This window comes from Ambystoma mexicanum, chromosome 9 (assembly GCF_040938575.1).
Source record: "Ambystoma mexicanum isolate Mex_15411 chromosome 9, UKY_AmexF1_1, whole genome shotgun sequence".
NCBI lineage: Eukaryota > Metazoa > Chordata > Amphibia > Caudata > Ambystomatidae > Ambystoma > Ambystoma mexicanum.
The window spans coordinates 665,607,746-665,624,295 of NC_090931.1; the positions used below are offsets into that span (position 1 = coordinate 665,607,746).

At 49.9% G+C, this 16,550-nt stretch overlaps 1 protein-coding gene across 6 annotated transcripts in view; it reads right to left on the bottom strand.

The window, feature by feature from the left end:
• TRAK2 (trafficking kinesin protein 2) overlaps positions 1-16,550 on the bottom strand; it is a 522,775-nt gene that overhangs the window by 134,171 nt on the left and 372,054 nt on the right. For all 6 annotated transcript variants that reach the window (XM_069615471.1, XM_069615472.1, XM_069615469.1 and 3 more), the window contains one exon: positions 648-878. In XM_069615471.1, coding sequence (XP_069471572.1) covers positions 648-878 — 231 coding nt within the window. The remainder of the gene's footprint in view (positions 1-647; positions 879-16,550) is intronic.

The window sequence follows — 16,550 nt, forward strand, 5'->3', positions numbered from 1 at the left end:
GTAGAGTGTTAAATGCTGTGGTGATGGGACATTATCAGCTATGGTGGGAGGGTATGAAGGTTAGTAGGGTGCAGATTATGTATCAGACGTAACAGATCAAAAAGTACCGGACTAAGACACTGACTTGGCAACTATGCCAAGTCATATTTCTAGCTTTCAAAAGTTCAGAACTGCTCGAAGAGATAATGAGTGATATGCTTCGCACGTGAATCTCCACAAGACTCAATACTACCAAACTAATATTTCAGGCCTTAAAAAGAGAAGCTCATTCAGACAGATTGTTGCAAAACCAAAGAAAGAAAGATTTACCGCAATCAGAAGAAGCCTAAAGAGCCAAAATACCATTACTTTGATAGAAAAGCCCATTACTAAAGACCAAGTTGTGCCAAGCGGATAAGCGTGGCATAGTGTCCATGTATACATACATAATGACTACCATTTTGAGACTGAATGCTTAATAAAAGCTTTACTAGCCGCCTATTTCCCCCCTCTGCAGCATCTGTGCTGTTCTGACAAGCTGCAAGAGCGGGAAGAGAAGGCACTCTTCTAATCATGATTTCAATGACATCCCCACCATGCACACCTCCCCCAATTCACTCTAGACTAGACCAAGAATGTGGTTCCTAGACCAAGAATGTGGTCCTTACTTTGGATGTGCTGCCTCCTCCTCACCCATCACTCGCTCGTTCAAGCTGTTATTGATGATCTCTTGTCCTTTTTCTGACAGCCGAAGACCAGACTCAAAAGGCTTTGCAGTCATAACACAAGAGCGATTGGAACCTGGGATGGGTAGAGGTGGAGGAAATGAGGCAGAACGGCAGCGTACAACAAAATCCTTGGCCACCCTGACCGTGTCAAAGACCCTTTTGTGCTGGTCCCTATCAAAGAAAGAAAAACAAAATGTAAGAAAATAATCATTAGACACAATTCAGCATCAGTGATTTGAGAGAGTTGAAGGCTACTGTTTGTTTAGTCAGAGCAGAACCCACATAATTGTTCTCATCCCCAACAGATTGACTCTTCGAGGTGCAAATAAAAGGCCTCATTCAATTGTTGGTATCTATCTACTGGTATTCTATCTACTCGTGTGGCAACCCAAAGCTAAAAGCTGACCAGAAAAAATTATTAGCATTGAAGTTATAGTACTGGAGAATACATGTGGTGCTTGCAAGCAACCACCATAACCACATAGAACAACATTCTCTTCTGCTGCTTGTGGGCAGAGATACTATCGTAGCCACAAGCTAACAAACGCCACTGCTGATTAGATCTTAAAACAAATATGCAAACAAGTCCCCCATTTCCCAGAAAATACTTTAAGAAACGCCATCCTTCGCCTCATGTCACTTCTGACCGGTTTGTAGTCCGGTCGCTGTTACACTGATGGTCCTGAAGAAAGTGTACCAAGTCACCGGTAATGAAGAAGCCGGTCTGATTGTGCTGCAGATCTCACCGCAGCCATTTATTGGCGTGATTGACCATGGGGAATCTCTTGGATACACTACAATCGTGTGGACCTGGGATGCTTGTCCGCTACTGGTTTTCTGGACACCTAAAAAAACTTGTCACAAAGGATGGATTGCAGTTGGACTGTTTTGCCTTACACTATGGTGATCCATCAAAGGTTCTGTTTTGTCAAATGTAATTCAACGTATGCATCAAGCTGTTGGGTGATCTAGTGGCTGCAGGCAACCTTGCTTACCTGCTTATCTCAAGTGGTCATTCATCTAGTTCAAAGTTGCCTTCAGAGGATTGAATTTTGTGTGTTGTCACCTTTTAAAACCTCAACACTGCTAAAAATGAGTTTATCATTTGCTAACCTGAGCATCAATTTCTTCATGGCAGTAGGGATATTCTTTTCCTTGTACACCATCTGTTAGGGAGAATTCTCATTTCTGTGCTAATTCCCTTCAACCTTAGAGTCCCCCAGCTCTTTTGCTGGACTTTAGGACATTTTAATCTTAACCCTGGAGTGAGTGAGCCCTTTTTCTCACTCTCTCATGTGTTTTGATCTGATTTGGATTTTATATTTAGTTTGTTTTTGAAGTCTGAAAAGCTCCATAGGCATCTACTTTTTGTATGGTGACGCACACAGCACCCCAGTGCAGTGTCACAGAGAAATCCTTTATATTTCTCTTAAGGTTTAAATAACTTTTCTTGGGTGAGCTACTGTTCCCAAGAATAGTAAAGTGAAATTGGCTTTTACTTACCGTTTTTCTTTGTATGTCCAGCACACACCATTTTATGTGGAGTGCGGGGGGGGTTACTTAGTAGCCTCTTTTCCTACTTACTCATGTAACATTGTTTATGTTACCCTCACTACTTTAAATGGCTGGTGGCAGTGGTTTAATTTTCCTACCATTGTGCTTTTCTACCGCAGGCTGAATCCTCAGCTGCAGTATAGCACCCATGGGTGACCATTGTGTCAAAATGGCCCCAGTCTTTTTTTGCCATTTTATGTTTGTGAGGTCTTTCTTGGGTTTTACTCTGCGCGGCAAGCCAGGTTTGAGCCCTTTGTTCATTTTGCCTTTGGCAGGCTTCAGTACTGAAACCCGCCTCTGACTCCAGTGTGTCTGAAGGGCAGGAAGTGAGGGAGGTGCCCGAAACTCCCTGTCCTTCGTCTCTAGGGAAACCTGAGTGCACCCAGTCATGATTGGCTGGCTGGCTTGCAGGACAGCCGCCCTGCTGTTTGATTGACAGCTAGGCTGTGTGTAAATGGGAGAAACTTGCTTAAAAGGCAAGGGTTTTGGGACTGGAGGTACAGTCTACCACTGGGAAGGACATCCCGACTAAGAAACTGAACAAAACCTGCTGCATATTCATGGACCGGTGAAGCCCTGCTTGTTAGGCAAGATTGTATGTAGTAACCCTGTGGGAGACTACACCAGCCTTGTCCTCTTGGCAATAGGTAACCCAACTGATGGTATAGGCTTGTACTACACAAGTTGGTAGAGTGACTGAGTGGCCAAGTCTGGAAGGAAGACATTTAAAAAGACACTCCTTAAATCCAACCCTAGTCTGCCCATTGCTGACACCTACATCAATGCTTCCTGCAGACAGACCATCACTGACATTCTCTTTGCTGTTCTTTTCCAATGTATGGACTCCCCATATGGTTTCTATCCTCTCCCCTTTCTCTTATTCACCCATTACTCGTGGCACCAGTTGGGAAATGCTCTTGGCTCACTTTGCATCTTCCAAGTGCACCATTAATGCCCATCATAATGCCACTATAATGTTATGTTATGTTATTTTGCATTTATATAGCGCCTCCATTGGTATGGTCTGAAGGCGCTGGTAGGTTGAACGCCCTTGGGAACCGAAGTTCAGATCAGTAGAGTGTGGAGAGTCAAAAAGGTGCATGTGAGCACCGGGCATGTGTGCAGCTCGTGCGGTATTCGTGTAACAGCTGCTTCTTAGCGGTAGGTGTGGTGGTTGAGAGATCAGGGGTATGTGTTCGTTCTGGCAGGATTAATCCAGACCGGATGTGGCTGCGTTAGGCCTGAGGAGAACGGCTGGCTGGGGGGTGTAACCAGCAGTCTTTACTTAGAGTGATGTGGAGTAAGCGACGGATGTTGGTATGGGAACAGTTATACTGACTGGTGTCATAGTATCTCTGTGTTCTAGCTGAGTGGTGATGTAAAGGAAAATAAGCGTGGTGGTGTGATATGATGGGTTATCTGCTTTTTCAAACGTCCTCTGCATTCCAGACCATACTATATACGTCACGCAATTTTATGCGCTCCAGTCCATTCCATGCGCTCCTACCCACTCCGTGCACCCTAGTCTGTTCCATACAATCTGGTCCGCTCACGCACTCATGCATTCCATCCCACCCTGCGCACCCCAGTTCGCCCTGCATATTCCAGTCTGCCGCACGCATGCATTCTTGTCTGCTCCACGCATGCACTCTTGTCTGCCCATGCTCTACGCATTCAGCGTTCATCTGTACTCGTTCATTTTATGTACTCATCTGCTCTATGCAACACGTCCGTTCACTCTGGGCGCTCGATCGCTCCAGGCATTCGTTCACTCCAGGCACTCATCCGTTTATGCCCTCACACGTATTATCAATTTACCTGTTTTACGCACTCAATCCCCTCTACGCACTCAATCCCCTCTACGCACAGCCCAACCTCTGCCTTCTTGACAGGCGTCTTCGAACTCTCTTCAACTTCTCCACCTCTCCGGCCACCCTTCCACCCTGCATCAGCAATATTCCTCCCCCCTCGGTTTTGACCCCCCCGCCTCCTCGCAATTAGTTTAAAATGGGCAACCAGCTTCACTTCGCTACCTTCAATTCTCGCTGTGCTATCAAACACTCCTCTGTCGCCTCATTGAAGACCTTGACGTCCTTGCTCTCATCGAAACGTGTTTCAAGGCCAGCTCTATCACTGCTTTTGGCACTCTTCTTCCTGAGGGCTACAAGATCGTGTCAAATCCCAGACCTCCCACCCTGGTGGCTCGGATCTTCCCTGAGTGGATACCTGCCTCCATCATCCCCACTCAATCCTACTCATCCTTTGAAAGTCTAGTCTGCAGGCTCTCCGTCTCACCTACCTTCTCTCGTACTCCCTCTACCATCTACAGGCCCCCTGGGCCGACCTCTTCCTCTCTGAATGGGTAGACCTGTCCTCTTCTTGCCTCCTCTCCCAAACATATTTTCCTTGGAGACTTTAACATGCATCTCGACTCCCCTGGTGTTGCTACTTCACCGTTTCGTGACCTCTGCGACTCCCTTTCCCTCACTATCCATCCCTCTGGCCCAACCCACTCTGCCAGACACACCTTGGATGCTCTCAGCTCATCAGACATCCCCCTCTCCAATGCTCTTACTACCCCTCTCTCATGGTCTGACCACTCCCTCCTCCTCTCTTCCCAACTTGACCTCCCCTGTCCATTGACAATACCTACATCTGCACTGCGCGTCTCCTTCTCCATCATTTGACCAATGAAGCGTGTGTCCTTTGATGCATTTGCCTCTTCATCCCTCCTCCTCCCACTTCGTTTGACTCTCCTTCTGACTGTTCTTGCTAACCTCCATCTCCATCTCCATCATCCGGGGCATCCTTGCCCCCGTCATGAAGATCAGCATGAAGCCTGCCTCCAAATGCAACTGTTGCTAGGATGATTCCAACCATGCCGTTTTGAAACGCAAGTGCAAGGCTGCAGAGCGGAAGTGGCAGGCATCTAGCTCATCCTCTGACAAACTGGCCTGCCGCCTACTTCAAAGGCAATATCTTCTCAACATCTGCTCCTAAAAGAGGGCTCATGTACAAGCCTGCATCTCTGAAGCCTCCAATAACACGGCTAAACTTTTTAAAATCTGCAAGGATCTTGCCAATCCTACTGCAGTCTCCTGCTCCCCTCCTCCCTCTCAGGCCCTCTGCTTTCCACTGGCTTCCCACTTATCCACATGTCTGGACAGCCTGCCCTCTCGGACGTCTGCTCCCATTCTCAATTCCCTCCTGTGCCCCATCGTTTTGCCTCCCTTGGCCCACCTGACAGATCTCTAGTTGTCCGCTCTATGAAAGTCTCCTCTAAACAGTTGCACCCCTGCTCCAAGAACCATCAAGGACACCATTGCCTCTGTTGCCCCAGCCTTGGTGGACCTCTGCGACCACTCCACCACCGGCTCCTACCCACAATCCCTTAGGCACTCTTTTGTGCACCGTCTCCTAAACAAGCTGCCTGCCCGGCTAACTATTGCCCCATCTCTATCACCCCCTTCTTGGGCAAACTCATGGAGAAGCTAGTCATCCCCCAACTAACTGACCTTCCACAGCGAACTGGTTGGCTGCCTCCATGACCATCAGTCCGGTTTCAGGGCATCCAGAGCAGGGAAACTGCTCTCCTGAACACCCACGAAGACCTGCTCTCCATCCTGGACAACACAACCTCTGTTCTCATCCTCCTCGATTTGTCTTCTGCCTTGGACAGTCAACCACTCCCATCCTCAAACCATATCCGTGATACCCTTAGCATCCTTCCTCTCAAACAGACACTCCCAAGTGCAAATGGATCCTTTTCTCTCGTCCACCTCACGCTCTACCTGTGGGGTTCCTCAGGGCTCTATCCTATGGCCATGGCTCTTCAACATCTACTTAGCCCCACCTTCTCCCCTCATTTTCAGTGTTATGCAGACGACACACAACTCTCCATAATCTTTACATTGTGTCACACAGCACCTTCAGTGCAGTGGCACAGGGAAATCTCTTAAGATTCCCCAAAGGTTTAAATACCGTCTCTTGGATAAACTGTTTCTAAGAGCAGTGAAGTGAAATTGACTTTACTTACATTTGTAACTTTCTAGACCGAGCACACACACCATCTTACAATAGGGAACAGGGTGCTGGAGGGGTTACCCTTTGTCTAGTTTCTCATGTAACACTTATGTTACCCTTTCTACAATTAATGGCTGGTGGCAGTGGTTTACTTTTAACTACTGTGGTGTGTTTTTATTGCGGGCTGTGTGCAGCTGCAGTGAAGCACTCTTCGGTGCCATTTTTTGTCAAAATGGCCCTAGTTGTCTTTTTTGCCATTTCTTGTTGGAAAGGTCCTTCTTGAGAATTATTCTGGGCGACAAACCAGTTTTTTGGTCTCTTTGTTCGTTTTGTCTTTGGCGGGATTCACAAGTGTAGCCCGACTCTGGCTCCAATATGTCTAGCAGGGGCAGGAAGTGAGGGAGGTGCCCGAAACTCCCTGTGCTTAATTCCCTTGGTTACAGGAATGCACCTAAAAGGTGATTGGCTAGCTGGCCGTCTGGTAAGGACAGCCACCCTGCTGTGTGACTGACAGCTAGGCTGGAATGAAAGAGAACCCTGCATAAAAGGCAATGCGTTTTGGCTTGGAAGGCGGAGTCAACCACTGGAGTAAGGAATCCAAAGAACTTGGAAGAGATGCCTGCTGCAACTCCTGGACCGTTGGTTTGCCCAGTTAAGCCCTGCGGCTGTGCTGATGCTCCGAAATTCGCTCGACTAGAGAAGCCCTTCTCCCATTGAGTTGGTGGGACCAAACAACTCCAAAGTGAACTCGTCTGGACATCCTCTCGGAGCTGGCTGTAATTCCTTGCTGCTGCAGGAACCGAGTGCCAGGGAGAGGAACATCAGATTGGAGTGCATCACTGTTGAGTCGGACCCGAGCTGCTGTAAGATCCGCCAGACTCCCAGTAAGCAGGACTGACCAAGCCTGAGCCACCTCACAGTGTTGGACCCCAGTGGTGCCATTTGCTGAGAAGCAAAGAGCTGAAACCGCGAAGTGCAGCTGACTATAAGTTTGTCCTTTTCTGTCACTGACCGTCCCGTTGTGTTGTAGGAGTCCCCAGAAGCCCTCCCTCTTGCCACGACTGAGGCACAGGAACAGGATCTACAGAGCTGCACGGGAGCAGCAGCCAACTGGAACCATGTCTTCTAACCAAAGGTACTTTAAAGTCCAAGAGAACTTACCTCTTGTTGTGGTAGCCTTACTTGATCTCAATGGAGACTTGTCTCGGCTGCTTCTGTGGAGTTGCTCACAGCTTCTCTACCACACAAGCCTAACCAGCATGTGGCCCTACATTGATTCTACCATTTCTACAAATGCTTCCAAAACAATGTGCAAGACTTTTATTCACCTACAAGAAGTGCTTCAGCTCACCTGGTCTTTTGCCCAATTGACATTGGCTGGCCTGGCTCCCTGAATAACTCTTCTGTCCTCTGACATTGTGATTTACCTTTCCTTCCAGGAAGGGGTTAACTTACTTTGCATTGGGGTTCAAAAGTACTTACCTGGTTCAGAATAATTGTGTGAGCTCTTGTTTTATTCGAAAAACCCCTTTCTTTGACATGCATCCAAGTATTGCTCTAAATGCAACAGTGATATATTAACGTCCACAGTGTCTTAGCTATTTAAGTCACCTGACGGAGTAGGAAGTGTCTGTTTGCAATCCCAAATGGGTATTTGCTGATTTAGAGAAACTAAGAGTGTGTACTTTGGAGTGTATTTGTGTGTTACTATTATATTGTTCAAATAAATTAATAATTGTTTAATCAAGAAACCTTGAGTATAAGTGTTTATTTGGATACTTGTCACTGTGAATCTCTGTGCAACTCCCCTACTGCTCACATTAACCCCTCTTGAGATAAGAGATCAGCCTGGCTGCTCAACCACACTACCAACCTGTGTAGTACAGACTTGTACCAAAGGTTGCGTTCCTATTGCCAGGAGGTCGAGGTGGTTGTAGTGCACCCAAAGGGTGGTACTCCAAATCTTGCCTAACACTTATCCTTGGCCTCAAGACCAGGGACCGCATCTCTCCAACCCTAAAATCTCCAATGGCTCCCGGTGACCGCAAGGGTCAAATTCAAGACGCTTTGCATCATCCACAAGACTGTCTGGGGCCTGGGGCCTCTACATCCAGCTTTCCGTCCCTAAATACCTCCCCGCCAGAGCCCTTTGGTACTTTGGCTCCAACTCTCTTCAGGTCAAACGCTTTTCCAAGGGAGGTAAATCCATTTCCTCTACAGGGTCCGCCCTCTGGCACCACCTCCCTGCGTCCACCCCTCCCCAGCCCCCCCCCGCCCTCAGAGTTGAGCCAGATCTTTTTAAGTTCCGGAAACCTAAAGACTATCCTTCACCCTCCTGTGCAAACGTTCTCTCTGCCGCTGCGACTGGGGCCTGGCCCCTCCAGTGTTATATAGTGATCCCCCCTCACCAGTCCCCTCAACATCCCTTGCCATCACTGCTTTTGGGGCTCCCTTCCCCGGACTAGCCCTAACCTGGTCCACTATGTCCTTCAGACTTAAGCCTCCCTTCCCCCACCCTTGCCTTTCTTGCTGCACCCCCCGCCCAGCACTTACTCCCCCTTACTCCTACGTCCTGTCCCCTTTCCTCCATACTTATGGGACATTCCTCCGTCCTGTGGGACGGACCGGAGCACTTTGTAAAAAGCACCAAAATTTTCAAAAATGTGTCCTTCCTCTCGTTTTACGCGGGATACTGAACGCAGCCGTAACCCTGCCCTCCTTAGCTCCGCCCAGCGCATCGCCCATCAGTCCTTTTCTCTGCTCGATCGGGACTGGACGCACTTGCATCTTTGGAAGATTTTTTCCTTCCAGTGTCGTCCTCTCCTGCTCCAGCTTAGCGGTCGTGTTGCAGTCCTTCTATGCCGTTAGATTTTGCCATTTGTTCTTCCTATGAGCGACGCTTCGCTAGGGCGGATCCCCATCCTCTTTGTTTATAGTGTTTGGGTCCGGACCACTGGTGGGACTCGTGTTTTTACTGCGATTCCCTTTTGGTCCGGGCGCTTCAACGTCGTTTAGAGCGGTGGGAGGAGGTGTTTCCGCGCATTCCCCCTACGCACTTTCATTGACGAGAAGAAACGCCCAGTGAGTTCTTTACTTTTTAGGGCACCCCGCCACTGGGTTGTGGGGAGTGGCATTTCAGGTGGACATAGTTTTCCTTGTGTGCATCCCTTTCGTCCAGTTTTTGTGTGGAACGCTCGGATGCCCCTACCGCACAACGTCTCGCTACCTGCAGCATCTGCGCCCTTGATCTATGTTGATAACAGCAGAGAAGGGCCCTCTTGGCAACCCTCTCCCTTACGTCCATGGAGTTACTCCGCTCATGAGAGGCCTCCTCCAGTCTCCCCTAAATCGTTGGGTGAGGACGCTTTTTTCGGCAAATTTCAAAAGCTAATGCGCTCTGACCCCATGAAGGAGTATTTTTGAAGCTTGTTTAGGGAGATATGCCCTCCTGCGCCGGTCCCAGTTGTGGCACCGGTGATTCCGCCAGCGCCGCCTCTGCCGGCCGAGCCTCCACAGGCCCTCCCTCTCTTGCCTCCATTGTCTCCAGTGGACAAATCTCCAGCAGTGCCAGATGTTGCGCGGCTTGATCCGGATGTGTCTGACAACGCACAGGGGTATCAGGACAGCGAGGACCAGCCCCGCTCCGTTAGAGCCTTTCACGACCGGGTGCTGGGCATGATGTGTCTTTTGGATGTTCCAGTACCCGAGGCACCCGTTCCACAGGAAGGGGTGCTTTCGGGGGCATTCACCTCGTCTCCTTTGGAGCACACCGGCTTGTTCTTGCAAAAGGACCTTTTAGCTGAGGTCCGTAAAGTCTGGGAGAAACCACACTCGTGTGTTTGTTAACAAAAAGATTGACGCTCGTTATAGGCTCCATTCTTCGGAAGAAGTGGCCTTAGCGTTGTGTCCGCCCCTTCCTCCACGGTGGTGGCTGCTGCTACATTACAATCCAGACCTGCTTAATCGTCTTCTACGCAGGTTCTGGCCAAAGAGGATAAGCTTCTTCACTCTTTGGGGAGGAAGATTTTTGCTAATTCAGCCCTGCAGTTACATCTAGCTAACGCGGAACTGGTGTTAGCGGGGGCGAATATGAAAATGTGGAAAGGTCTGTCAGAGTTTGAGGAATTCATTCCCGCTAATAAACTAGAGTATTTTAAAGCAGGATTGTCAGATGCCAGGGTCCTGGCGCAGGATATGTTGGAGGCCGCGGCGCATCATGTCGACACCTCGGCCCGGGGCCTTATGCTTGGCGTGGACACCTCTCGTCAGGCTTGACTGCACGGCTACCAAGTTCTCTAAAGAGGTGCAGGATAAAGTTCTGGACCTGCCTTTTGATGGTAAGGAGCTTTTTCACTTAACAGATGTTGAACTGACTAAGACTAAGGACAGTACCCAGACCACCAAGTCCTTGTCTGTCTTGGTGAAACCGCCTTTCAGGGCACAGAGAACGTCTTCGCAGCCTCGGTCTTCCTCTGGTTTTAGGGGATTTCTGGATCGGAAGTCCCGTAGGGTCGATACTCCTCAGGAAATTCCCGCTGACGGGAACAACGGGGCAGCTTTTTCTCCCATTCCTCAGCCTCCTCTTCACGTTCAGGTGGCGCTGCCACCGATAAACCAACTAAATGAAGATTCTCTGCACTCGCACGAGACCCTGGTGGGAGGGTGCATTGCATCTCACTGGGAAGCGTGGCAGGCCATCATTGAGGACTGGTGGGTCTTGTCAGTCGCTCGGGCGGGCTTCCGCATGCCCCTTGCCCCTACCCCACCCTTCAATCCCTCCTTCCAGCAGTCAGGGTCGCCCTGCCTCAGAGCCGAGATACAGAAGTTGCTGGATCTCAGAGCGGTGGAACCCGTTCCCCTAGGGGAGCATGTCTACTCCCAGCTGTTCACAGTGCCCAAACCAAACCAGGCTGGCCTGCGCACCATCCTAGACCTTTCCCAGTTCAATCTCTCTCTACCCCAAGAGAAATTCAAGATGATCACGCCCTGTCAGATAAAGTCCTCTTTACAGAAGGGCGATTGGCTCAGCGTGGTGGACCTTCAGGATGCTTATATGCATATTCTGATTTGGAGTTTGCATTGGAATTACCTACGTTTTTCTGTGGGGGAAGAGCATTTCCAGTTCCGAGTGCTCCTGTTTGGCCCAGCTCGGCACCGCGTGTCTTTACGGAGATTATGTCGGTTATCGCAGCTCATCTTCGGCTTCAGGGTATCCATGTGTATCCGTTTTTGGACGATTGGCTGCTGCGCAGTCCTTGTCCTCAATCAGCCTTGAGCAACCTTCAGTCTCTCCTCCAGCTCCTGTTCCATCGTGGGCTGTCAGTGAACTGGCGGAAATCCTCCATGATGGTCTCTCACGACCTGATTTTCCTGGGTTTTTAGTGGAACACGATCGACTGCAGAGTGTATCTAACCGGGGACAGAATGGCGGATCTGTTGGCCATGTGTCAGGTGTTTGCGCAGTCGGAGTTCATGTTGGCTTGGTGGTCCCAGAGGCTTCTGGGCCACATGCCCTCGTGTGTGCTGGCTCTTCCTCTTGCTCGTCTCAAGATGAGGGGAACACAGATAGCTCTTCAGAGTTCTTGGTGCCAAGCAGTGGACCGAGACTCCAAAATGATTCCTGTTCCATTTTTCATGAGAACGGACCTTGTGTGGTGGTCGTCTCTAAGCTATCTGTCGGTGGGCGCGGCCTTTCAGGATCCTGGCCCGCTAGTGACAATCACGACGGACTCTTCCCTGCTGGGATGGGGTGCGATGTTGGACCTTCGTCAGGTTTCCGATCTCCGGTCACCGCAGGACAAACTCCTTCATATAAATCACTTGGAGATCCTGGTGCTCAAAGCGTTCCAGCCGGTCATTGTCAACAGAGTAGTTCGGATCTGCACGGACAATGTGGTGTCCATGTTTTATATCAACAAGCAAGGGGGTAGCAAGTCCCCTCCTATTGTGGATCTTGCCATTCAGCTGTGGGAATGGGCAGTTCAGCATGGCATCTGGCTGGTGGCATTGCACATCCCGGGTCAGTTGAATGTTACTGCGGATGCCCTCAGCCGACATACAATGGTCAGCTACGAGTGGGAACTGAACTCGGAGGTCCTCTTGCAAATCTTCCGGTGTTGGGGCACTCCAAAAGTGGACCTCTTCGCAACGGCGTCAAACAGGAAACTTCCCCTGTATGCCTCCAGGAACGGGCTGGGAGCCTCCTCTCTGGGGGATGCCCTCGAAATTACCTGGCTCAACATGAGAGCCTATGCTTTCCCGCCTCTGCCTCGGAATCATCGGATGCTGTGCAAGCTGAGGAGCACGGTGAACTGTTCTCTTCTGCTCATAGCACTGTGGTGGCTGTCCAGGTTTTGGTTTTCAGAGCTTCAGCATCTGTCGGTGTGTGCATCGATCAGGCTTCTGTTGGTCCCCGACCTGCTTCATCAGAGAGATCGGCAGCTGTGGCACCCCTCCCCACAATCGTTCAGCTTGGCAGCATAGTGCCCGAGTTCAGATCTTTAGAACACCTCAACTTGTCCGCTGATAACATGCGTATTATTCAGGCGGCCAAGAAGCCCTCAACGAGATCTCAATACAGGAGCAAATGGCTTCGGTTCTGCCACTGGTGCTTAGCCAGACAGATGGACCCCAGGGGGGGGCTACGATCGACACAGTGCTGTCCTTTGTCTCTCATCTAGCAGTCAGGCATCCATGTCTTGACATGCAGGACTTTCTTTCGGCTGTTGCCACATACCTATCCACGGATCAGTGCTCTTTTTCACTGTCAAACCCAGTGGTTAAAAGGCACTTTGCGGGTCTCATGCGTCTTTATCCTCTTGCTCGCAAACTGCATCCAACATGGGATCTGAACGTGGTCCTTACGGCCTTGTGTGATAAGCCCTTTGAGCCAATGGCTACTGTAGACCATAGGCACCTTTGAAAGTGTCCTTCTTGTTCGCTGTGACTTCGGCAAGACGTGCGAGTGAGCTCCAGGCTTTGTCAGTGGAGCATCCCTTTCTGGTTTTTCATAAGGATAAGGTTGTCCTGAGGACGAATCCTTCTTTCCTTCCAAAAGTGGTCTCTGATTTTCATCAGAATCAGTCAATCTCCTTGCCGGTCTCGTTTCCAAACCTAGCCTCAGAGGCTGAGAGGGTTTTGCATTGCGTGGACGTTAGAAGAGCTCTTAAGTTCTATCCGGACAGAAAATCTGAATTTAGGAGTTCTTTTCAACTCTTGGTGACCTTCGTTAATCTGCAGGGTAAACCCAAAGCGATTATTTTCAGATGGATCGCTGCCTGTATTATGGAGTCGTACGCTGTTCAAGGTCTTCAACCTCCAAAAGGGGTTCATGCGCATCTGGTACGGGGCAAGGCACCTGCTGTTGCCTTTCAAAAGTATGTCCCCTGGGAGACCATTGCGAAAGCGGCTACCTGGGCCTCTCCATCGGCCTTTTGTAAGCACTACTGTTTGGATCTGAGCTCCAGGTGTGAATCTCAGTTTGGCCAGGCTGTGCTTAAAAACCTTTTCCAGTAAGGAGTTTTCCATCCACCCGTAATTTATGTGAGGAGTGCTTGGGAATCTCCCATAAGTATGGAGGAAAGGGGACTGGACGTAGGAGTATAATAAGGTTACTCTCAGTAGTGACCACCTTACTCCTAGTCCATAGTCCCCTTTCCTCCATACACCCGCCCGCTGTCCCCTCTAATAAGGTTCCTCTGTTATTGCTTAAAGGCGATAGAAAAGGACTGATGGGCGATGCGCTGGGCGGAGCTAAGCAGGGCGAGGTTACGGCCACGTGCGGTAGCCCACGTAAAAAGAGAGGAAGGACACACATTTTTGAAAAATGTGATGCTTTTTACAAAGTGCTGTGGTCCCGACCCACAGGACAGAGGAATGTCCCATAAGTATGGAGGAAAGGGGACTATGGACTAGGAGTAAGGTGGTCACGATGGTGAGTAACCTTATTAATCTTGGGCACTTCACTCCTGCACTTCTCCCTCTACCCCTGCACCCATCACCTCATTCTTGCACAGTTTGATTGCCACAAGGCCAATATAATAGTTTGTTTTTCTTCCTATGTTCCTCTTCCCTAATTTGTCTTGTGGCGCCTGGAAACACTTGTGTATAGGCGCCCTACAAATGTTTAATAAATAAATAAAATCTGCGATTCAGGCATGGTGCGCCTCTGCCTTATTGCCAGTAAGACTGAGATCCTTCTCATTGGGACCTCTGCTCCTGCTTTTCCGCTCTCACTCTGGCCACCCTACTCAGGCCCTCTGCCCTCACCCTCATGAGGCAAAAAACCTTGGGGACTCAACTCTCTCCTTCTCTCCACACATCACGGACCTTGCCAAAAAGGCACATTTCCAGCTGTACCCTCTCTCAGAGGCATTCTTCCTTTTTCTCACCTTCCCCCAGAAGCTCACCGTCTCAAGAGCCCTGGTTCTCTCTAGGCTGGACTACTGCGACAGCCTCTTTCTCAATCTGCCCAACTCCACTCTTCGCCCTCTTCAACTAATCCAGAACAGGAACGCAAGACTTATCCTTGGCCTCAAGCCCATGGACCGCATCTCCCCTGCCATGAAATCCCTCCACTGGCTCCTGTTGGCTGCGTTTTACAGGACACCAAGCACGCGCCCCCCGACCTCCCAAATGACCAGTCCCCCCTGCACTTGCCGCCTGGCCCACCTTGCACTAGGCTGGGATTGCACCCTGTAGTTCCAGCCTTCCTTGCACTTAACTCGGGGCCCTGCTGCTCTAGGTGCACTATACCCTGTACCCTCTCCCCTGCACTTGTACGATCTAAATGACACTAGGCCTAGTAAGATCGTTTGTCTTGTCCTCCCTTTGTTCCCCCCTCCCTTGCCTGGTTGCGCCTTGAGACACTTGTGTATAGGCACATAGTAAATAACAAATCAATCAGGTTTTGCCTTAGTTCCTGTTCAATACTCAGATCCTGGAAGCTGCGGACAAGTCAACCACTGGAGCTGAAACCGAAGAGCAAGATGAAGAAAAGACGGCTGTAACGATTTTCAGTGACTGGTGAGCCTGCTGTGACCCTTTCTTCCAAGCGACCAGGGGGGGTCCCGAATGCTACGACTCCAACCCAGAGGCTGGCGAGTCCCACTAGTCTCAAGACGACCTGCATTTTGAGCCATCGCATGACGTGCTGCGACCTTGCGGGGCTGCAAACAGACAATACCATGGTATCTTGAGCCAGTGTGCGGTGCCTGGTCTTCCGAAGTCAGATTCCGTCTGAAACTTTGGTGGTCTCCTCCTGGACCTCCAGAGACACGATTCGAATTTCTGATGTCCCGTCACCAGAGTGCAGGATCGATAGAGTGAAGAGGATCCGACCAGCGATATTCTTTCTTCATCTGGCTCCGGGTGCCAAAATACAGAGCCGTGAGAATCTGCGAAGAAAATTTAGCTGGAAGCCTTATCGGATGACTGCTGCTGCAAATTCCCATCCAGTGTCCAGTTCTTTTGTCTCCAGACCAAGAATCCAGGCACCAGGCCCTGTGCTGCTGCATCCCGAAGGCAACCACTCAGAAGCTCTTCTTTTATCTTAAGGTACTGTGTTGGCTTGCGTTTACTTATTTAAGAAGATATCCAATGAACTCTGACATTCCTGCAACTGAATCTTAACTTCTCATGTGGCAAAATTGGTTGATCATTTGAAGGGAAGCATGCACGTCAGAGCTAGGCCATTGACTTTTCTCTTTCTGTGCAAGCCAATCACCATCTGTGATGACCTGCTCTCTAACCTCAACTCTAACCTCCCTTCTGTCCTCATCCTACTTGACCTCTCCTCTGTCTTTGACACGGTCAACCATGCCATCACCCTGCTCAATCGGCTCTGTGATAACCTGTGCATCACTGAACAGGCTCTGGTCTGACCGACCTCTTTCCTCTCTGACCGACCCTCCCAGGTCCAACTTGGGTCCTTCCTCTCCATCTCTCTCTCCACCTGCAGGGTTCCCCAGAGGTCTAACCTTTCTCCCTGGTTGTTTAACCAATACTTGGTACCTCTCACCCACTGCATTGCTGCACTCTGTTCCAACTTCCAGTGCTATGCGAATGACTCAGCTAGTTTTCAGACTCCCTTCTGCCACCTCCTCTCCTTCTCTCATCCCAGATTGGCTGTATGCAGTCCAAGAATGGTACCCCCGCCAATGATCTCTGCCTGAATGCCAGCAAGAGAGATCCTCCTTATTGGCACACCTACACATCTTTCCCTGCACTCTCTGGCCGGCCTCCTTTGGCCCTCTGCCTGCTCCCGCT